General features: G+C 41.2%; 1 protein-coding gene across 1 annotated transcript in view; it reads right to left on the bottom strand.

Annotated features, from left to right (window-relative positions):
* The window catches only part of DOK5 (docking protein 5), a 91,085-nt gene that overhangs the window by 40,886 nt on the left and 25,622 nt on the right, over nt 1-24,577 (bottom strand). Inside the window, exon 2 of the mRNA XM_070748798.1 lies at nt 12,096-12,203. Coding sequence (XP_070604899.1) covers nt 12,096-12,203 — 108 coding nt within the window. The remainder of the gene's footprint in view (nt 1-12,095; nt 12,204-24,577) is intronic.

Below are 24,577 nucleotides of genomic sequence, written 5' to 3' on the forward strand. Positions count from 1 at the left end.
GAAAACTCTGAGTTGATTATGATTTTTAAGTGAGCGATTGCTCACTGCTCAGCTTAGAGGGAACTATGGTTGGCGGGTGCTTTTTTGTCCTGTTCATTCGAAGCGCTTGTTCCTCCCCCCCCACACACACACTCCATGGCTTCCTCCTCCAGGAAACCGGTCACAGATAGCAGGCGGGCCAGTCACAGGCAGCAGGCGGGCCGGATATGGCTCACGGGCCGCCCCTTGCCCAGATCTGCTCTAGAGGGTGGGTGGATGCTGACTTTCTTCATGCCACAGAACAACCAGAAGCCAAGTAGGTAAGAATTGCCTCCTTCTACCTAGAAGCCCGGCCTACATTTAAATTTCTCCCTGGGAAAAAAAACACACCATACATCTAAATTGTATATTTCAATAGGCATAATTCAATTTCATGGATAAGCTATAATACATAAGCCAACAGTTTCTTGAATATGCCTATAATGTGCCTATTACCTATGCCTAGAAAGTTTAACAAAATTCTTATCAAAAAACAGTTTCCCAAATCTGGGATATCAGAAAGAAGTAGGTACTTATAGAAACTGGGGAGAGAGGGGGTTAAACTTTAAATATACTGTAGTTAGAATGAAAATGTCAGAGCAGATAATCGATAAAGGTTGCTACTCCCTGTAAAGAAAAGTTTCAGACTGTCAGAGATCTTTACTTCTAAGGATGAAATTCAAAAATGTCTTTGTGAGAGAATGGTTTCAATAGATTCAAGAAACAACAACACAGTCTGCGTATGTTTGTGTGTGTGTGCATGTGCATACCTGTATTATTATTATTGTTGTTGTTGTTGTTGTTTTGTTGTTGTTGTTGTTGTTGTTATTATTATTATTATTATTATTATTATTATTATTATTATTATTATTATTATTATGCTGTCCTTCTCCGAAGACAGGGTGGCTCACAGAATACGTATGTGTGCATGTGAGTATACACACACACACACACACACACATTGAGGGGATAGAGATTATTATTAGGGGGCTGGAGGCTAAAACATAAAGAATGGTTGCAGAAATTGGGTATGTCTAGTCTAGTCTCTTGGATAGCAGTGATCCAATATTTGAGGGAGGTGGTCAACCTCTTTTCCAAAGCACCAGAAGGAAGACAAGAACTAATGGATTGAAACTAATCTAGGAGAGAAGCTAAGTAGAAGGAGAAATTTCTAGTGATGGGTCTGTACAGAATTTTGCGGTGTTCGGTATGCCGAACATGAACCCGAATTTTTTTCAAACTTCGGGCAAAGTTTGGGGTCGTGTTCGGCGTTCGAAGCTTTGACGTCACCGGCAGGTTGCTAAGGATGCCAAGGTGATCACTTCCTGTGTATATGTATCTTTGACCACTCAGAGATAACTCTGCACACTCCCTAACAGGGGGTTGGGTTAAAAGATCTGCAAGCTCTCTTCCAACAGTTTTTCTATTATTTTTTATCTCAGTCTATACCATTGGGACCACATCGAATAGAATAGAATAGAATTTTATTGGCCAAGTGTGATTGGACACACAAGGAATTTGTCTTGGTGCATATGCTCTCAGCGTCCATAAAAGAAAAAGATACATTTGTCAAGAATCATGTGGTACAACACTTAATTGGACTTTATTTTCCACACCCTCTCTAGGTTCTCCATGTCCTGGTATATTTCTCCAATTACTCATAATCCTTTCTGATCTTACTATCACTTGGCATTGCTGTATCTATCACCAATCTATATACACATCACACAGATACACATTTCTAGATGTATTATTGAAAATTAACTTTCTGTCTCTCGCAATTATCTATAACACTTTGTCTTTGGTAACAGCTTTTTTTTTTTTTCATTTTTCTACCGCTGAAATCTGAATCTTGCCAATTCAATTTCTTTGTTAAGGTAACTAGATATACAGTAGATGAGATATGAGCTACTGACTGCCCATAATGGCTTTATGAGGTTTAGGAGAGAATGGTGTAATACAAAAGATGTTTCCCAATCTATTCCCATTATCAATTCATCCTTAACGGTCAGATGGGGAAAGAACAATTGCTTTGTCAAAATTGAAAATAAAGAACGATGAGTTTCAGCAAACATTTCGCAAGCCTCACTTCACATCTGGTGCTTCAGAGTTCATCCATCCGAAGAGCAAAATGGGTTTGCTTTGGGTTAGTTTGTTCTCCCACATCTGCACTTTATCAGTTCATAAAGCAGACAATGAAGATTGTTCATCACCAGTGACTATTATCTAGATTGAATGAGGTTCTGATTTCATACTACAGATAGCAAGAAAGATTAATGTTCTGCACCCAACAGCTTGACTCAAACATCTGCGAACCAAGGCAATACACTGATTAGGCAGAATTTCATTAAAAATTCCCAGGGGGACAACGGAATCTGGAATGGAGTCTGAAGTCACATTGAATGTTTTCAGAGAAGCCAAGTTCAAACTATTGCAATCCTGGAAAACACAGAGCACTGTTCATATTAGAACACCCCTTCTAACACAGAACTCAATTGAGAGGTGAGGTGTGGTGGGAACAGCAACCATTTTACATTGTTGTTCATTCTGAATTTCAATTAAGCTACTTATTCAGAATGATAGAAGATAACAACGACCAATAAACAATGATCATCCCTAAAGAGATACCTGGGCATCCCTACATTTAATTTCTGTGAATGGCTGCAAGTTTTAACATTACTAGAATGTAATGTTTATGCACATGTTTATGCTAAGCAAAACATATGTGCCTATATGTGATTCTCGATAGCTACCAGTCCTAGACAACTTTTTCAAAATCAACAGCCCAAATTTTGTCATTTAAACAAAGGATGCTATGAGAATAGTATAGAGGTCACAAGATGGAGCATGACCTTATTTTTCTTGAGGACTTTTCATATAATTTTAATGTTTTGAAATGCCTCTCACGTTTTTAATAGCAATAGCATTTAGACTTATATACCGCTTCATAGTGCTTTTACAGCCCTCTCTAAGTTATTTACATAATCAGCATATTGCCCCCAACAATCTGGATTCTCATTTTACCCACTTCAGAAGGATGGAGGCTGAGTAAACCACCACCATCACCAACCCCCCCAAAACCCTAGCCATTTTGCCACTGATCTAGGGGGCTATAGAGTGCAAACTGAACATTATTTTATTTATTTATTTATTTATTTATTCATTTGTCCAATACACAAATACATAGGAAGAAAAATAGACATGTAGTAATATATATAAGCGTAAAAGTGAACTTAGAGGAGAGGATATATAAAAGAAAGAAAATATATATGATAAGTGAGAGAAAGGAAAGACAATTGGACAGGGGATGAAAGGCACACCAGTGCACTTATGTACGCCCCTTACTGGCCTCTTAGGAACCTGGAGAGGTCAATCGTGGAGAGTCTAAGGGAGAAGTGTTGGGAGTTAGGGGTTGACACAATTGAGTCTGGTAATGAGTTCCACGCTTCGATAACTCGATTGTTGAAATCATATTTTTTACAGTCAAGTTTGGAGCGGTTCGTATTAAGTTTGAATGCAGAGGTAGATTGATTGATGCAGAGGTAGATCCCTCATGGTTCACATGGTTCACCCATGTTAGTGACATCATGAAGCCAGTTTGTTGGTTCCAGGCCATGGTCGCCACCATCTATTTTTTGGATTGGGGGGGGGGGGGATTTTTTGCTGATTTTTTCTTCTGCCCATGTGCAGAAGCCCCCAGCACTGTGCATGTGCAGTTTTTTGCTTTTCTGTTTTGAGGGGCAATTTTTTGTGAATTTTTGGCACTACACATGTGCAGCACAACCATGCGGCATTCAATGCACATGCAGCCATGCGGCATGAAAGGAAGCCAACCAGAGGTGAGGTAAGTTAGAACCTGCCTCTGCATTGATGGCTATGGTGTCCACATCTACCCTAAATTTAAATGCCCCAGATGTGTATCTGTGGGGTCGTTGGTGCTTTCTGAGCTTGGTTATTTCCTTGTGGAGATTCCATTATAAACTAGGTGACATCATGATGTTGCCTAGTTTGGGAATGAAATGACTGGAACAAAACAACCAAGATCAGAGAGCACCAAGGACTACATGATTTACTGATTGTTTGCTTGTTTGTTTGCTTGTTTGTTTGCTTGTTTGTTTGCTTGTTTGCTTGCTTGCTTGCTTGCTTGCTTGCTTGCTTGATTGATTGATTGATTGATTGATTGATTGATGCATGGATGGATGGATTGTTTGATTGATTGTTTGATGGATGGATGGATGGATTGATCGATTGATCGATGGATTGGATTGGATTGGATTTGTATGTTGCCGCTCTCCAAGGACTCGGGGTGGCTCACAACATATCAAACAATATACAATGTACATCTCTAAAAACTCCAATTAATGTCACTTTAAAACTTTAAAAATTCTAAGATTTAAAATCATTTCTTCAAATTCACACAGCAAGACATACTACCCTTGTTGGCCAGGGGGCTAAGGTCTAATGGCCCCAAGCCTGGCAGCACAGATTGGTCTTTAAACTTTTACAAAAGGCGAGGAGGGTGGGGGCAGTGCGAATCTCTTGGGGGAGCTGATTCCAGAGGGTCGTCCTCCCCCCCCACTGAGAAGGCTCTTCCCCTAGGTCCCGCCAAACGACATTGTCTAGTGTACAACCCTGTGTTTCAAATACGAATTCTCTTCTGTACTATCTGTTCTCACAGGGAAACTGTGATATTTTAATATTTTATTTTATTTTATTTTATTTTATTTTATTTTATTTTATTTTATTTTATTTTATTTTATTTTATTTTATTTTATTTTATTTTATTTTATTTTATTTTATTTTATTTTATTTTATTTTATTTTATTTTATTTTATTTTATTTTATTTTATTTTATTTTATTTTATTTTATTTTATTTTATTTTATTTTATTTTATTTTTGATTGATTGATTGATTGATTTGATTTGATTTGATTTGATTTGTATTCCGTCCCTCTCTGTAGACTCGGGGCGGCTCCTTATTCTCCTTATACTGCTGCTAACTTTTGTTACTTAAAATTAAATTGGTCAGATTTGAATTGAAAACTCCTTTCCAATGCACATTGGAGGATTCTGACACATTGAGCCGGGGTGGCACAGTGGTTAGGGTATAGCACTCCAGCTAACTGCTAGCTGAAGTTCAGGAGTTCACATTTCACCACCAGCTCAAGGTCCACTCAGCTTTCCATCCTTCTGAGGTGGGTAAAATGAGGACCCAGATTGTTGGGGGCAATAGGCTGATTCTGTAAACCGCTTAGAGAGGGCTGTAAAAGCACTATGAAGTGGTATGTAAGTCTATGCTATTACTATCTTTGTCTTTATCATGTCTTTATCATGTTTTAGATGTTGAATTTTGTTCCTTGCAAGGAAGAGTTTACAATCAGATGAAGAAACATTCGTCCTTCCTGATGATGGAAAAGTTCATCCAAGACTTCATATCTATAAATAAGAGTGTTAGTTATAAGTTAGCCTAAGATATCACCCAAGGAGCTAAGCATAAGTCAGCTGAACAACTGCAATAAATCATTAAAGTGATAAGAACAAAATTATCAGATCTGGCTCTGTGAAATTAAAACAAACTTCAATCTATGATGCTTATTGGAACACACAGCAAGTTCAATATCTTCAGTAATGGCTGTTCAAGCTTTATCATTCTAAATCTGACCATAAAAAACATTATATAATTAGGTCTTATCAGTAATGGCCACCCCAATTTTCACCACTCATCATCACCCTGCAGTAGATTTCAAACTGTTGAATTCTTGATGGTAATTGAAAATGTGTATTTATTACTACAGTGTTCCCTCGATTTTCGTGGGTTCGAACTTCGCGGAAAGTCTATACCACGGTTTTTCAAAAATATTAATTAAAAAATACTTTGCGGGTTTTTTCCCTATACCACGGTTTTTCCCACCCGATGACGTCATATGTCATCGCCAAACTTTGTCTGCCTTTAATAAATATTTTTTTAAATAAACTTTAATAAATAAACATGGTGAGTAATAATCTGAATGGTTGCTAAGGGAATGGAAAATTGCCATTTAGGGGTTTAAAGTGTTAAGGGAAGGCTTGTGATACTGTTCATAGCCAAAAAATAGTGCATTTACTTCCGCATCTCTACTTCGCGGAAATTCGACTTTCGCGGGCGGTCTCGGAACGCATCCCCCGCGGAAAGCGAGGGAACGCTGTACTTAACAACATGTTTCAAAACCAGTCTAAATTGCAAGTCTATTCCTAGAGAGGCCCCACAGAGGCTTCTCCTCACCTTTTCCAGCACTGTTTCCTCCCAGGAGATTCCTAGAGAGGCCCCAAAGAGGCTTCTCCCTGCCTTTTCCAGTTACAGTTTCAGAGGCTCAGGTTTGTAAGTGGGAAATGGTTCTTGAGAAGAGGCAAAAAAATCTTGAACACCCAGTTCTTATCTAGAAAAGTTCGTAAGTAGAGGCATTTGTAGGTAGAGGTACCACTGTCAGCCGCTCTGAGCCCATTTCAGAATGAGCAGCATATAAATACAATAAAATAAATAAATAAAATCCTTCCAAGGTTGGTAAAAGGAGGACCTAGATTGTTGGGGGCAATATGCTTACCCTCTGTAAACCACTTAGAGAGGGCTGTAAGCCACTGTGAAGCAGTATATAAGTCTAAATGCTATTACTATAATAACAACAGGAATTAGACTACAAAAATCCAGACCACAGGGAAAAAATGTAAATTAATAAAGCTAATATTAAAACTTTATTAATTCTCACTGAAATATCTCAATATATTTTATCTATCTATCTATCTATCTATCTATCTATCTATCTATCTATCTATCTATTTATTAGATTTGTATGCCACCCCTCTCCGAAGACTCGGGGTGGCTAACAACAATAAAGAAGACAATGTAACAAATCTAATATTAAAAACAATCTTAAAAACCCCAATTTAAGAGACCAATCATACAAACAAGCATACCATGTATAAATTCTATAAGCCTGGGGGGAAGGGGAAAAGTTCAATTCCCCCATGCCTGACGACAGAGGTGGGTTTTAAGGAGCTTGCAAAAGGCAAGGAGGGTGGGGGCAACTCTGATATCTGGGGGGAGGTGGTTCCAGAGGGTCGGGGCCGCCACAGAGAAGGCTCTTCTCCTGGGTCCTGCCAAATAACATTGTTTATATCCTAAATCAGGGGTGTGAAACTCAATTTCATTGAGGGCCACATCAGGGCTGTGGTTCTAAAGATGGATCTCCCCAATTTCTATAAGCAAACAAATGAAGAGGATAAAAGAATTGGTTAGATTTAAAATACATCTTTAGTTTGGTCCTCAGCAAAACAAGCACAGTTGCATAACACAGCAAGGAAAAAACCCAGCATATTCAATATTTTCATAGTATAGAGCAGAGGTCCCCAACCTTTTTTGCACCAGGGACCGGCTTTCAGCTAGACCAGTTTTCCATGGCCCGGTGGGGGGGGGGGAGCTAGCTGTCAGCGGCGCCGTAAAAGGGGCGATCAAGAGAGGAATGGGTGAATGAATGGACGGAGGGTGGGAAGGAAGGAAGGAAAAAGGGAAGGTACAGGAACAGAAGAAGGGTGCAAAGAAGCAAAGAAAGGTGTGAAAGGGGAGAGTAAGAGAGGAAGGAGTGAAAGAAGGGAATGAGGGAGGAAAGAAGGGAGGAAGGAAAAGGAAAGCAAGAAATGGAGGGAGGAAAGGAAGGAAGGAAGGAAGAAAGAAGGAAAGAGGGAAGGGACAGGAACAGAGGAAGGAAGCAAGGAAACTTATGAAAGGGGAGAGTAAGAGAGGAAGGACTGGAGGGAGGGAGGGAAGAAGGTAGGAAGGAGAAAGAAAAGAAATAGAGGAAGGAAACGTAAAAGAGAGAAAGAAAAAGAGCAAGAAAGAAAGAAAGAAAAAGAAAGAAAGAAAGAAAGGCAACTTCAAAGAAAGGCTCACTGAGCATCTCTCACTCTCTCTCTTTCTATCCCTCTTTCTTTCTTTCTCTTCCTTTCTCTCTCTCCTCTTCCTTTATCTCCTCTTTCTCTCCCCCCTCTCTCCCCCTTTCCCTCTCTCTTTCTCTCTCCCTCTCTTGCTATCTCTCCCCCCTTTCCCTCTCTTTCTCCCTCTCTTTCTCTCTCTCCCCCCTCTCTCTTTCTCTCTCTCTCCTCCTCTTTCTCTCTCTTCTTCTCACTTTCTCTCTCTTGTTTTCTTTCTGTCTCTTTTGCTTTCTCTCTCTCTCACTCTTTCTCTCTTGTTTTGTTTCTCACGCTCTTTCTCTCTCTTGTTCTCTCTCTCTTGCTATCTCTTTCTCTCCCCCCTTTCTCTCACTCTCTCTTTCTCACTTTCTCTCTATCTTGCTGTCTGTTGCTTTCACTCACTCTCGTTCTCTCTCCGTTCTTCTCAGCGGTGACGCGCGCACGCCCTGCCCGCCTCACATTTGCCGAGAGGACTTTCGCCCCGGGCTCTCAGCAAGGGGGTTTGCATGAGAGGCGGGGCCGGCGGAAGGTGATATTCAATGTCGGGGGCGCACGGGCGGTCTTGCGCGCGCTCCCTATCTCCCTGCTAGCCCACTCGGAATACGTATTCAAAATAAGAAAAGCCTTTGCCGGCGAAGGCTTTTCTTATTTTGAATACAGTATTCCGAGTGGGCTAGCAGGGAGATAGGGAGCGCGCGCAAAACCACCCGTGCGCCCCCGACATTGAATATCACCTTCCGCCGGCCCCGCCTCTCATGCAGCCCCCTTGCTGAGAGCCCGGGGCGAAAGTCCTCTCGGCAAATGTGAGGCGGGCAGGGCGTGTGTTCCGGGTGCGGGAGGAGCTGCGGTGAAAGGCAGGAGGTGGCAGAGGAGCAGAGGGGGCAAATCGGGCGGGCGGTGGGCAGCGCGGAAAGGCCGAGGGGTCCCTGGTGCCGCGGACCGGCTGAAAACCCCCAACGGCCTGGTCCCGGTCCGCGGACCGGCGGTTGGAGACCCCTGGTATAGAGGAACAAGGAATTGGACTAACCAGCATAGGCATTTCAGATAATAAGTTCTTCCATATCAAATAGCACATTTAATTATGTGATGCAAATTAACAAAGACCAGACCATTGGGTCAGTATCTGTATGCAGCAGCACAGATATTGGTCATTTTGAAAAGTCCTTGGCCTTGGCCTTGGCCTTTTCTCTGTCCCTCCCCACCCCATGACATGATTTGGAAATCCGTACGTTTTTATTACTTAAGATTGCATGGCACATCATTTCAAAGCTTTAATAATCAATACCATGCACATTATGCAGCAAGCAAAGTAGACAGATGGGATAAATTTAAGGGGATTTAAAAAGATTCAAATGCAGTTTACACATGATTTTTATTTCTTAAATGTTTCTCAAGTCAAACAAAACTGGATCAGCTACTATGAGCTTATCTTTTTTGCTCCAAGGCTCCTAAACGCCACACCTAAATCCCATTTTTCTAATATGTGAAGATGCGCTGCCAAAGCTTAAAAAATAAGTAAAGGTCTAGTATAGTTATCATAGCGCAGCATGGAATTATACATATATTTTGCAGACATAGTATGTGACCCTCATGTAACAGGGACACATACACTCACTCACTCCCCCCACCCCCCATATTCCACACACATACGCAGAGAGAGGGGGGGGCAGGGAGGGAGGGAGAGATTATTAATTTGCAATGCTAATAAGCATTTATTATAATTTATTATTATTATGTCAATACAACACAGCAAATGAGATCACTATGCTGGATTTCATATTTCATCACCAGTCGGGCACTTCCCAAGCACCTAGGACTAGGTGATGTGTTATTATTGTTATTGTTATTGTTATTTATTAGATTTGTATGCCGCCCTTCTCCGAAGATTGAGGGAGGCTCACAAGAAAGCTTCCAGTTTAACTGGGTGTTGTACACATTCTGTGTACAAAATCTCAAAATAATCAACTAATCACTGCAGTAGAATTCCTTAATGCTTCTGCTCATATTTGGATTATTAAGTCCAAGAATGCTCACTGAGCAAATAGTCAATAAATATCTTGGCTGGAAAAATGTCACAACTGGAAGAAGACATCTAGAGGGCACTTAAGAAGATCATCTCTGTGTCTAATATGCCAAACACAATTCCACACCCCATGAAATAATTATTTATGATATATTGTATAGCTGTCTTCCCAGGCATATGGGCTGGAACATCAATTGGAGCCCAGGATATGGTTATGTTGATAGACGTTTGTTGATAGATGGGTTATGTTGATGATGGGCTGGAGCATCAATTGGAGCCCAGGGTATGGTTATGTTGATAGATGTTTGTTTTATCTTAGCCACCAATTATATATTTGTGTATTCAATTTTTGTTACATTATATTGCAACTATTGTCACCCACCCAGAGCCATCCTAGTAAGGTGAGTGGCCTCATAATGAATGAACCAAAAATACATAATGAATACAAAAAGCTGGATCAAAATACTACCAGTACATATATTATCATCTATTTCACCAAATAAATTCAGACCACCATCCTAACATCCCAAAAACTGAAGCAAGACAACTAAATATTTTGTTACCAATTCGCTTAATAATAAAGAAACGACAGGCAAAAGTGTTAATATTATGACATCTGTCATTTGGCAAAGCATGGAATATTGCATTTAAACTCTAATAATTTTTCATCTTTTTTGTGGGGGGCAGTCTTTAGTATAACAATTATATTAACATTTAACTAGAAGGGCTGAAGATTATTAAACTTGCATGCCTTAATATTTTCCCCCTTTATTTATCTATAGCATCCAATTCAACCAAATGACTCTGGTTTCTATATTGGTATAGGTAACATGATTAAGCTGGAGCATGGAATGCAAATACAATAATACCTCGTCTTACGAACTTAATTGGTTCCAGGACAAGGTTCGTAAGGTGAAAAGTTCGTAAGATGAAACAATGTTTCCCATAGGAATCAATGGAAAAGCCAATAATGTGTGCAAGCATATTAGGAAAATCCAAAACATTAAGGCTTTTTTTAAAAAGCGGAGGGCAGACGAAGCTGAGGCGAATGGAGTGAGGGGAGGGACAGTCCCAAGCAAGGCGAAAACAGCCTCTCTTGAGCTCCATGAGTCCCTCCCGTTTTTGCCCACCTCGTCCTGCTCATTTTCCCCACACCTTTCTCCTCTCTTGAGCTCTATGGGTCCCTCCCGTTTTTGCCCACCCTGTTCTGCTCATTTTCCCCACACCTTTCTCCTCTCTTGAGCTCCATGGGTCCCTCCCGTTTTTGCCCACCCCATTCTGCTCATTTTCCCCACACCTTTCTCCTCTCTTGAGCTCCATAGGTCCCTCCAATTTTTGCCCACCCCATTCTGCTCATTTTCCCCACACCTTTCTCCTCTCTTGAGCTCCATGGGTCCCTCTCGGTTTTGCCAACCCCATTCTGCTCATTTTCCCCACACCTTTCTCCTCTCTTAAGCTCCATAGGTCCCTCCCATTTTTGCCCACCCCATTCTGCTCATTTTCCCCACACCTTTCTCCTCTCTTGAGCTCCATGGGTCCCTCCCATTTTTGCCCACCCCATTCTGCTCATTTTCCCCACACCTTTCTCCTCTCTTGAGCTCCATGGGTCCCTCTCGGTTTTGCCAACCCCATTCTACTCATTTTCCCCACACCTTTCTCCTCTCTTGAGCTCCATAGGTCCCTCCCATTTTTGCTGGCAAAAATGAAGGGAATCGAGGAGCCTCAGGGAAATCCCGGTGGCTGCTCGGGTTCGTAAGGTGAAAATAGTTCAGAATAAGAGGCAAAAAAATCGTAAACACTGGGTTCGTATCATGAAAAGTTCGTATGAAGAGGGTTACGTAAGACGAGGTATTACTGTACCAAGATGGTGATTCAGATCTCATGGTTAAACTACCTTCTTCATTTCCTTTGTCCCCACCGAGACATCCGTAGATTAAGTGCTACTAAAATCAGAACTATCCCATCTTTAATCCTCTTTAAACGTCATTCAACACTGTATGTCTTTAGATGATTTGGCACAAAAGGCCAATTTAAATAATTTGCATAAGATTTTCATCACGGCATGAAACTGCAGGAGAAGCATCTCACCCAACACTTCAACTGTTCTTACCTTGTGATAACATCTGAAGTATGCGGCACGTTCATCTGAAAATTTCTCCATTCTTCTGGGCCCTTTGCTGGATGCTTTCTTGAAGACTAACCAACATCTCTGATAAATCTATGAAAAACATACATAAATTCCCCGTGACTTGTATGACAATGGTTTTATGAAAATATACACTCATAAATATCTATACTGTACACACCTATCCATCTAGATATGTTTAAATCTTCCATCCAGGATTTAAAATAAGGTCTATGCAATTTATCCCAGTGATTCAAAGAGACTTGAAGTCCAATTATTTTGGGACCGGGTTCAGCAATTAAATGTCACAAATAACATCTTAGTTTTGGGATAAGAGATTATACTGTTACTGTTCTGTCGAGCTCTCTGGTAGACTTCTCCCAAAAATTCACAGGTACAAATTTCAGACACACACACGTTTGAAAATTCAAAACAATGTTCTTTATAATGAAAAGTCACTTAAACTAAGCCCTCTTTTGGCATAGCAAAGAGCACTTGTCTCCAAACAAACTGGTAATTTGTACAAGTCCCTTATCAGTTCTGTGATACTTAGTTTGCAGCTGTGAGGCAATTCACAGTCCTTCTTCTTTCACAAAGTGAAACACACTTTGCTCTGGTTTAGTTTCAAAGTGGGGAAAAATCAGCACACAAAAGGTCAAAGTCAGGAAAGCAGTCACGAAACATAACGATCAGATAATCCTCCACAATGGCCAAACCCACAGGCTGCTATTTATAGCAGCCTCACTAATTACCACAGCCCCACCCAACCACAGGTGGCCTCATTTTCTTTGATAATAATCTCTCAGTTGTTGTTGCCTATGCATCGCTCTCCACATGCATGGCTGTATCATTAACTCTTGTTCTGAATCCAAGGAGGAGCTAGATAATTGATCTCCTTCTGAGCTGTCTGCCACACTCTCCTCCTCCCTGTCACTCATGTCTTCTTGGTCAGAGGAGCCTTCATCAGCAGATTCCACCGGGGGCAAAACAGGCCTGCAGCATGTGGATGTCTCCCCCACATCCACAGTCCTTGGGGCAGGAGCTGGGCCAGAGCTAACCACAAGCTAACCATAGGCCAGTAAATAATTCAAACTGTGCAACTATGAAAGTTTTCAGATCTTTTCACTCATCGCTTTGTTTTTTCTCTTACATTCACTCATTAATTCAAATTGTACTAGACATGGAAGCCCTATTTTTGAATGACCAAATTAAACAAGGAGAGAAGCCACCTAGAACTAATGAGAAATTTCCTGACAGTGAGAACAATTAATCAGTGAAACAACTTGCCTCCAGAACTTGTGGGTGCTCTAACACTGGAAGTTTTCAGGAAGAGATTGCACAATCATTTGTCTGAAACGGTACCGAGTTTCCTGCTTAAGAAGTGGGTTGGACTAGAAGACGTCCAAGATTCCTTCCAACTCTGTTATTCTGTTTTATTTTATGTTTTCTGTTATTCTGTTTTCTATTTTGTTTCAATAGTCTCTAAGAAGTTCTTAGATAACACAAGAATCCTGTTGTAACTTTCTTTTTGACTCTGTGGTATTTTCATGTCATTTAGCTTTTTCCAGGTACAGTGGTACCTCTACTTAAGAACTTAATCCATTCCGTGACCAGGTTCTTAGGTAGAAAAATTTGTAAGTAGAAGCAATTTTTCCCATAGGAATCAATGTAAAAGCAAATAATTTGTGCAAACCCATTAGGAAAGAAATAAAGGCTCTGAATTTGGGTGGGAGGAGGAGGAGGAAGAAGAAGAGGAGGAGGACAGTCGCTGCCGAAGGAAGAAGGTGAGGTGAGGAGAATCAAAAATATCCAAAACTTTAAGGCTTAAAAAAAATAAGAGGGACTCTGTGGTGGTGAGGAGAAGCATATGCCTCCCATAATCCCGGCGTTAGGCTGCCTCCCATACACTGCGCCAGAGAGAGAGAATGGCAGGAAACTGGCTGGGCATTTGTGCCACTCTCAAATTTCCTGGGAAATTTTCCACACTCGGGTTCTTAAGTAGAAAATAGTTCTTAAGAAGAGGCAAAAAAAAATCTTAAGCACCCGGTTCTTATCTAGAAAAGTTCTTAAGTAGAGGTGTTCTTACGTAGAAGTACCACTGTACTACATATGGGATAAACATATTTTAGTATTTCTAGACTGCGCTCAGTGAGATTATCTTTTACACCTCGAGTGATTGTCTTAGCAGTTTAAAAACTAAGGAATAATATCAATATCAGTCACAATCACTGTCTTCCTCACTAGTGTTTCTCAGTTTTGGGCAGCTTTATGATGCATGGACTCCCAGAATTTTGTAGCCGGCTCGACTCCATCAATAATTTAGGAGAATTTTTCAGGACTAGCTTTATCATAAGGAGATTGCTTGGCGGCGGCTATTATGTCATTATAGAATGGAATGTAGAACTGAAGAGGTGGTGGGTGAATTATTAATGCTATATCCACTGGTGGGCTGCTGCCAAAATGGCTAATTGCACGCAGCTCCACGGCTCTGGCATGTGAGTGCGGGATCAAGTATAATTTTGCTTCCTGCACCTGTGCAGGTAGCAAAATATTGCACGGGGATACAGGAGCATATGTGTTTTGCCAAGGTTTTTTGCTTGTGGGGAGGGAAACATGTGCACTCATGTGTCCCCATGTGAGATTTTGCTACCTGCACAGGTGCAGGAAGCAAAAGTGTGCTCAATCCCACAGTTGCACACCAGAGCCATGGAGTTGTGCGCAATTAGCCATTCGGCAGCAGCCCACCACTGCTATATCAACTTTGCAAACTATTCCGCCAAAGTCAGGTGCAATCTGCCTGAATTAAAATATAATTCAACTATTATTGTAGCCTCCCTGAGTCCTTTGGGATTGGGTGGCATACAAGTCAAATTAAACAAAATATATAAAATAAAATAAATAGTCAGTTTCTATGCATAAAATCCAACAAGGTAAATAGTCAAGGGGGGGGGAGTTCCATTTTACTACATGCAACAAACCACCACTGAATGGTTTGATGTTATCTCTGAACATTTACATCAGCAGGATGTCATTCTTCTTCCATCTCAGTAAGGCTGTGCTAAACTAAAAGTTTATAAAAGTTTACAATTTTGTACTTTGAAATCAGTTGCTTCAAAGCATGCCTGTTGATTATTATATTGCCAAGGGAGTGTCAGAGTAGACATTGATCAACAGCTGGAAGAGGGAATGAAAGCCCCACCCCAATTCATGATGATGATGATGATGATGATGATGATGTGCAATCAGGTTGTTGTTGACAAATAGACAAATTCTTTGTATGGATCTAAGGTCACATGGTTGGGCATGATCAGATTATTATTATTATTATTATTATTATTATTATTATTATTATTATTATTATTTATTAGATTTGTATGCCGCCCCTCTCCAAAGACTCGGGGCGGCTCACAACAGTAGTAAAAACAATGTCAAAGAACAAAGGGGCTACCTTTGAAAAGTGTTCGGAAACTTCAGATCGTGCAGAATGCAGCTGCAAGAGCAATCATGGGCTTCCCAAGGCATGCCCATGTTACACCAACACTCCGCAGTCTGCATTGGTTGCCGATCAATTTCCGGTCACAATTCAAAGTGTTGGTTATGCCCTATAAAGCCCTTCATGGCATTGGACCACAATATCTCCAGGACCGCCTTCTGCCGCACGAATACCAGCGACCGGTTAGGTACCACAGAGTTGACCTTCTCTGGGTCCCGTCGACTAAACAATGTCATTTGGCGGGACCCAGGAGAAGAGCCTTCTCTGTGGCAGCCCCGACCCTCTGGAACCAGCTCCCCCCAGATATCAGAGTTGCCCCCACCATCCTTGCCTTTCGCAAGCTCCTTAAAACCCACCTCTGTCGTCAGCCATGGGGGAATTGAATTTTTTTCCCTTCCCCCTAGGCTTATAGAATTTATACATGGTACGCTTGTTTGTATGATTGGTCTCTTAAATTGGGGGTTTTTTAGATTGCTTTTTAATATTGGATTTGTTACATTGTTTTCTTTATTGTTGTTAGCCGCCCAGAGTCTTCGGAGAGGGGCGGCATACAAATCTAATAAATAAATAAATGAATGAATGAATGAAGGAAGGAAGGAAGGAAGGAAGGAAGGAAGGAAGGAAGGAAGGAACGAAGGAAGGAAGGAAGGAACGAACGAACAAACAAACAAACAAACAAACAAACAAATAAATAAATAAATAAATAAAAGAAACACATATAAAACCCCTCATTTAAAACCAAATAACGCATACATACCAATCATAAAATATAAAAGCCTAGGGAGATGTGATCCAAACCCACTTTGGGTGCTTAGTTCACATTATGCTGTTAGCATAGGTTAGCATGAGCTTTGGGTAGGCCTGAAGGCCTGGGAAAATTCTAGCCTGGGGGAATTCAAGCTTGTAGCAAAATGTAACAGGAGTGCTTTTGCTGATACCTCAAAGCCTACTGCTAAGACTTCCCTAGATTTTGCCTTTGCATTTTGCAACAGGATGAATGCTTACTGTTCATTGTTTATGAATGACCACATCATGTAAACTGTGCATGTACAGAGCAAAAGTTACATAGAGATAATATTCCTATAAGAAAGCTGGCTGGGAAGAAGTTAGGATTGCTTGATGGATTGATGGATTTTGATACATTCGCTCTTGGAATAAAGTTGGCTTCTTTCGCTCCTACAATGGTCTCTTCTTATCTTTGAACCCTTCCCCGTTCTACAATTGAATCTACCAGGGGTGTGTTCTAATTTACCTCATTGCCAGTTTGCTTCTTCCTGCACCACATGGGTGGATGTGCATTGGGAGAGGGTACATGCGCAGTGACAAAAACAAACTTCTGCATATGCACAGGAGACAAAACCAGCTTCTGAGCATGCAAGATTGCAACACCCATGGACCAGCACTGACAGAACCGGATCTGTGACATCATCGTTGGTTTACTAGCGGTTCTAAAGAATCAGTTAGAACCAGTAGGAACCACCTCTGGTATCTACATAGATTTTGTCCATGTTTGTCTGCCCTTAAGGATTAGTCCTCTTCCAATAGTGCACACAACACTATCATAACTAATTCCACCCATTTTGCTGCTGGTCATGTTCTTCTCTATCCTTCCATTTTTTTCCAATATTAGACCCTTGTCTAGAGAGCTATATCTTCATATAGCGATGTCATGAAAATATTGAAAGGGGATAGAAGCTGCAGTACACTGCAGCTTGTATTATCTTAACAAAAGTATCGGCACCTGCAGATGTCTTGGAAAGAATGTAGGATTGTGACTTCAAATGTATTATGCTCTTACTGTCGCCCCCCCCCCTTTTTTTTTTTTTTGCTTAGGTTAATTTTAAAAAAATCTGTTTCAGTCTTATGTTATTCACACATTACCAACTGTGGTGTTCATAAAATGATTAAATGTTGTTTAGCAGGAATATGAACTGTAAATGGGAAGGGTCTTGAATAAGAATGATGCAATCAAAAACATCTGAAGATTTTGATAATTGTAAATACTTATATATCCTGGTTGCAATATTTTGATAAGTTGGAATGTTAGAAGATAAATGTGAACTGTCTCTCAGGATAAGCTTAACTTTTATTCATAGACCAGGTAAATCAGTTGTAATCATATAATGACAACCCCTACCCCTGATTGAGTCTTCATTTAGTACATAAGAGCCCTACATGGCATAGGATCAGATTATCTCCGAGACTGTCTACTGTCACACGATTCCCAGCAACCGGTGAGGTCTCACAGAGTTGGTCTCCTTAGGGTCCCGTCGACAAAACAAGGTCGGCTGGTGGGACCTAGGGGAAGAGCCTTTTCTGTGGGGGCCCCAGTCCTCTGGAATCAGCTCCCCCCAGAGATTCGTACTGCCCCCACCCTCTTTGCCTTCCGAAAAAGTTTAAAAACTCATCTTTGCCGCCAGGCCTGGAGTTCCTTAGACCTTCCCCCCCTGACCGATGAATGCTTAGTTTGACTGCTGAATGAATGATAGTGATAGTTTTTAATTAGAATTTTAAGATTGTTTTTTAAGGTATAATTGGATTGTTATTATTGTTTCCTGTTTTTTCTGTACATGCTGTGAGCCGCCCTGAGTCCTCGGAGAGAGGCGGCATATAAATCCAATTAAATCTAAATCTAATAAGGTCAGCAGTTCAAATCTCATCACTGGCTCAAGGTTGACTCAGCCTTCCATCCTTCCGAGGTGGGTAAAATGAGAACCCGGATTGTCGGGACCATATGCTGGCTCTGTTAAAAAGTGCTATTGCTAACATGTTATAAGCTGCCCTGAGTCTAAGGAGAAGGGCGGCATAAAAAAATTGATAAAATAAATAAAAAATTATGGGGATGCCCTGACTAAATGGCTAAGGTGCTGAGCTTGTTGAGCAGCTCATCAATTCAAATCCGTAGCGTTGCATAACGGAGTGAGTTGCCATTACATGCCACTGCTTTTGCAATTCAAAAGCAGGTAAAAATGCAAGTAGAAAAATAGGCAACACCTTGGTGTGAAGGTAACAGCTTTCCATGTGCCTTCGGCATTTAGTCATGCCAGCCACATGACCATAGAGTCATCATCAGACAGTGTGCGCTCTTTGGCTTAGAAATGGAGATGAGCACTGCCACCTAGAGTCAGGAATGACTAGCACGTATGCACAAGGAAAACCTTTACCTTAGTGTATAATCTCCAAAATCTCAATGGAGAGTTTATAATTTAAACACCAAGCTGAGTTTTTGGGAGATCGTTATTTTATCTTGTCTGATGAAGAGCTCTATTCTTCTTTGCTCTGTTCAGTCTTGATAAATGTACTGACCTACAATGGTTAATAGATTTTCTTTTAAGGGACTAAACTTTACTCTGTTTACTTTACAGAATGCGGGAACTTCTGATAGAATAGATAGAATGCAAGAAGCTGGATTCCTAGGAGATAGGAAGGTTCATTCCAGACAAATAAGGAAAACTCAGTTGAGATATCCAGTGGGAGAGAAAGAAGGTGAAGACAGTTCCTCCCTAATAGTTCTTGGAGTATATGGCAGATGCAAATAATAGAGTGTAGTCTGGCAAGATTCTGTCTACAGGTAAGGACCAATAAAGAATTCAGTTTGAAAGAATCACTACATATCTTTCTTTGTTTGGGGGCCTAGCAAACTAGGAGTACTAAATCCAGTACCACCAAGATTCTGAGCTAACTGAAATGAACATAAATGACACATTTATAAGCTAAAAATGCAGGCCTTGTAGCTAGAGAGTCTACTATTTCATACTTCAAAACAGCAACAGTTATTAACATGCCAATTGTTATGTTGGGTGTTACAATTGTAACACACAATCAGCCTTGTTCTTGGTTAAAATGTATTTCCTTGGCAACAACTTGTGCTGCTGTGGTTTTAGAAGGCTGTGTACCAGTAAGTACCTCTTATTTGTAAGGGTAAGACTTTTTGTTAGACTTGCGATTTGTTCAAAATTACAGGTGGGTGGATGAAATCTCTGGAACAGAAATTTGACGGCTACAAGTTTAAAATTCAGTCATCAGTGCTTCCCTCTTTTAACCAGAACATATGCAATCAAACCATTTTTTGATTCAATTTATTACAGTCAACGTAATGGCAGAAAGTTTTTGAATTTTGTGAACGTGCCACATTAAACATTAAATGTTTACCAATTAAATTATTGTTATTCAATTACATTATTGTTTCCATGAATGCTATCATATCCATTCACAGCAATTATGCAGAGCATCTGTTTGTGTCTTTCTGCTCAACTGAATGTGGGTAAAAGAAGCTGCCTGAAGAACACTGCTCAATTGATGCTCTCATTTTTTTTTTTTCCTTTTTTTAAGCTACTGTCTTTGACAAGCCATTCAGGTGATAAAACTGTTGTCAGAGCATCAAGAAGGAAGTCTCATACCAGAGCATCAACATTTTTGGAATTTATTCTAAACACGTATTGGCAGGAGAGAAACTTTAAATTTAGTCTACTACTTCATTTTCCTTTGGGGAAAATATCAAGGCTCAAAAATACAACGTCCATCTTTTGCATGCAAGACAGCTATAGCATCTCCAAGTAGCATTAGGAAAAAAAAAACCTTCTCTGTCTCATCACCTGGGCAGATGTTGGAATTAACCATTGTTTACCTTGCTTTTGATTAACCTAGGAAGTGACATCTGCATTGGTTGCTGATCAGTTTACAGTCACAATTCAAAGTGTTGGTTATGACCTATAAAGCCCTTCATGGCATCGGATGAGAATATCTCCAGGACCGCCTTCTGTTGCACAAATCCCAGTGACCGGTTAGGTCCCACAGAGTGGGCCTTCTCCAGGTCCCGTCGACAAAACAATGTTGTCTGGCGGGACCCAGGGGAAGAGCCTTCTCTGTGGCGGCCTTGACCCTTTAGAATCAACTCCCCCCAGAGATTAGGATTGCCCCCACCCTCCTTGCCTTTCGCAAACTCCTTAAAACCCACCTCTGTCACCAGGCATGGGGAAATTGATTCCCCTGGGCCGTTTCCACTTTACGTATGGTTTGTATGAGATGTATGATTGTTTTTTATATTAAGGGTTTTTAATTGTTTTAACCATTGGATTTGTACTGTTTTGTTGTTGTGAGCCACTCCAAGTCTCCAGAGAGGGGCGGCATACAAATCTAATTAATTAATTAATTAATTAATTAATTAATTAATTAATTAATTAAAACAACAGTAACAGTAACAATAACAATACAGTGGTACCTCGAGATACGAGTTTAATTCGTTCCGGACCTGGGCTCTTAAGTCGAGCAGCTCTTATCTCGAACGACTTTTCCCCATAGGAATTAATGTAAATAATTTTAATTGGTTCCAGCCCTCAAAAAACTCACAAAGTTAGTCTAAATTATGCAGAAAGACATGTTTTTAATGAAGAAATGTACATGTACATATAAATGAATAATGAAGTTTCTTTCACTTAACTTGTAAACTTTCTTAAACTTTTAAATTTACATATGTTCAACTTCTCTGCCACCCAATCCTGTAGGACAGAGGTCCCCAACCCTTTTTGCACCAGGGACCGGCTTTAAGCGATCAAGAGAGGAATGGGTGAATGAATGGACGGAGGGTGGGAAGGAAGGAAGGAAAGAGGGAAGGGACAGGAACAGAGGAAGAAAGCAAGGAAACTTATGAAAGGGGAGAGTAAGAGAGGAATGAGTGAAGGGAGGGAGGGAGGGAAGAAGGTGGGAAGGAGAAAGAAACGAAGAAATAGAGGAAGGGAAGGTAAAAGAGAGAAAGAAAAAGAGCAAGAAAGAAAGCTGCAAGCACCCCCCCGAGCCCCCCAGGCCGGCTGCAACCTTTTAAAACACGCGCGCCACTTCGCAGCTGTCTCCTGAAGCCGAATGCGGAAGTTAGCGTTTGGCTTCAGGAGACAGCTCCTTGGCGCTTGTATCTCGAATTTGGGCTTGTAAGTAGAACAAAAATATCTCTCCCCTCCCAGCTCTTATCTCGAGTTGCTCTTAAGTAGAGCAGCTCTTATGTCGGGGTTCCACTGTAATGGTGTTGATTTTTAAATCCTGAGAATTCCAGGTAGAATGGATAATGACAAGGGAAGCTGGGAGTGGAGGCTCAGTAGCATAAGAAAGCCCACACCTTGATCAACTTTGTGTTATGTCTTTCCACTATCCCTTTCATCAGGTGGGGGAGAAGGAGGAGGAGGAAGAGGGGGAGGAGAAGAAGCAGGGGGGGGAGAAGAAGGAGGAGGAGGAGGAGAAGAGGAAAAGGGGGAGGAGGAAGAAGTACTAGTAATACATCCATCAGCTGGGGGAGGGAGTCACTCCTCTCCGCACCCCTCTCCCAGCTGGACATCTCCCCAAGGGCTTTGTCTGCGGTGGCTTCCCTCTCTTTCAGCCCCCTCCCCCCCAGCTGGCTTGTCTTTCGTACTGAGTTTTTCTTTCATTCTGAGAGCCGGGGTTTTTGAGGGGAGGGTCAGAGAAGCGGAGAGCCACCCTCCTGGGCTTGGGGGTGCCGAGAGGGGTGACTCCCTCCCCCAGCTGAACATCCCCCCAAGCGCTTCGGCGGCAGTGGCTTTCCTCTCTCTCAGCCTTCTTATGCACGTCCAGAGGTGGGAAATCCCGATGGGGCGGGAAGTAAATGGGAAATCCCGGCGGTGACAGTCACAAGGCAGGGGAATCCCTGCGGCAGTAAGCGAGTGCATGCACCCGGGCTCGAGTTTGTAAGACAAAAATGGTTCTTAAGACAAGGCAAATAAATCTTAAACCCTGGGTTCGTATCACGAAAAGTTTGTATGCCGCCCCGAGTCTATGGAGAGGGGCGGCATACAAATCTAAATAATACTAATACTAATACTAATACTAATACTAATAATAATAATAATATAATAATAATATAATAATAATAATAATAATAATAATAATAATAATAATAATAATAATAATATGAAGAGGTGTTTGTAAGACGAGGTATCACTGTATAAGTATTGCAGAAAAACATGCATAAGGACAAAGGAGGCATAATGTATACCGGAATGCTGATTCTTCAAAATGATTAATTTGCTGCTTTCATTAAAGCCAAGGAATAGCAAGGGCTACACTTTTCTCTATTGATCCCAAGCATATGGCAACTATTAAGGCAGGTTTTTAACAGCCAAGAAGCTAAGTGGTAGCTGTTTGTTCTAAACAAGGAGGATCAGATATCTGAAGGAATGCCAGAAGTTAAATGAGGTTGGGTCATTTCCACCAGCCCCAGACAGGCACTTACAACTTCAGCTCAACATCTGCTTAAACAAGCTGCCAATAACTAGGAAAGCTCACCTAATGGAACTTTAAAACCCTGACAGTATAAGGGGGAAAGACAATTAGTAGATTCTGACAATAGAGCTTGGCATGGCTCTTAATTGTAATCTGCATTAGAATTAAGTGTCTCGTCTTCCAAAGCACCTGAGGGTAGGACAAGAAGCAGTGGATGGAAACCTATCAAGGAGAGAAGCAACTTAGAACTAAAGAAAAAATTCCCGACAGTTAGAACAATTAATCAGTGGAACAACTTGCCTCCAGAAGTTGTGAATGCTCCAGCACTGGAAGTTTTTAATAAGAGATTGGATGACCATTTGTCTGAAGTGGTGTAGGGTTTCCTGCCTAAGCAGGGGGTTGGACTAGAAGACCTCCAAGGTCCCTTCCAACTCTGTTATTCTGTTCTGTCCTGTCCTGTCCTATCCTCTCAATCTTTAAGCATTTCTGCACTCTGAGTTATGACAATGCCTCCATAAAACCCCCTAAAAAGCACTTTGTGAACTGAGTTTGATCACTATGGCATAATTTAAGCATACAGTAGGCATTGATTAATGGTATCAACTGAGACTGGAATTTCTATCAGTAAGCAACATCATATGCCCGCATCACTTAGTGATGACAGTTATATGATGCATTTCCAGTTGCCATTGTTAAGCAAATCATTGTGGGTCATTAAGTAAGGATGTCATGTGGTCTCCCTCTGTTTGCTTCCCCATTGACTTTTGTTCTGTCTGGGTCACTCCGGAAGCTATGACCAACCCAAAAAGATAAGCCAGACACACCGGTTGAATCCAAACACAGTTTTATAATGGTAAAGAGTCAGGAAAACACTGGAACTCCAAATAGATATACGAAGGCAATTGTTCATACAAAAACACAGGATCCTTGATGACAAACGAGGCTGTTGCTAACAGGCACAAACCTCCCACTGGTCTTCAAGACTGCTGGGCCACGAGCCAGGAACAAAATGCTGAGAGAAAAGGTAGATAACTCCAACTCCACTGTGATAACACTCCACGCTGCTGGAATGGTTCTCATGCCTTATAAACCCTTCCCTGCTAATGAGGACCACATCCAAGCCCTGGTGTTCCTCATTCAACGCTGATAATACCTATTCAGTTGCTGCCTCCTTTGATCTATGCGTTTCTGTCGCATACTAATGATAGCTTGTGCCTCATCATCCAATGACTCCAGAGACTCCAAGCTACTGGCTTGAGAGAGCCCCTCCCCAGGGCTCCCAGGCCCCTCTTCCTCATCACTTTCCAGATTGTTATCTCCCCTGTCTGGCTGCCAAGAACTCTCCTCTTCGCTCTCAGCCTCCCCCGGGCATGGAGCCAGCAGAGACGCAGCTGGTCTTTGATCTTGCTCAGGCTGAACCACAACAACTTTGCTTGTAGAAAACAAGAAAACAAGAAAAAGGGGCCCTGGTACATTGCAACTTTGTAATTGAGAGTCAAGTATCCGGACTGTGACCATATCATTATTGGGGTGTTGTGACAATCATAACTTCAAGGTTTTATGGGTGTTTATGGGACTGCCAACACAATTAGCAAAAGTTGATAACAAGCATTCACCAAAATGCTGGAAATATAAAAGAGCAAATGGCTCGTATTATCACATGGTGACTATGCAGCAAAGCAAGGATGATTTGAAACAAGGTGCTAATTTGATTAGAAGAAATATTAGGAAGTAAAACTGAAAAAAC

This window comes from Erythrolamprus reginae, chromosome 3 (assembly GCF_031021105.1).
Source record: "Erythrolamprus reginae isolate rEryReg1 chromosome 3, rEryReg1.hap1, whole genome shotgun sequence".
NCBI lineage: Eukaryota > Metazoa > Chordata > Lepidosauria > Squamata > Dipsadidae > Erythrolamprus > Erythrolamprus reginae.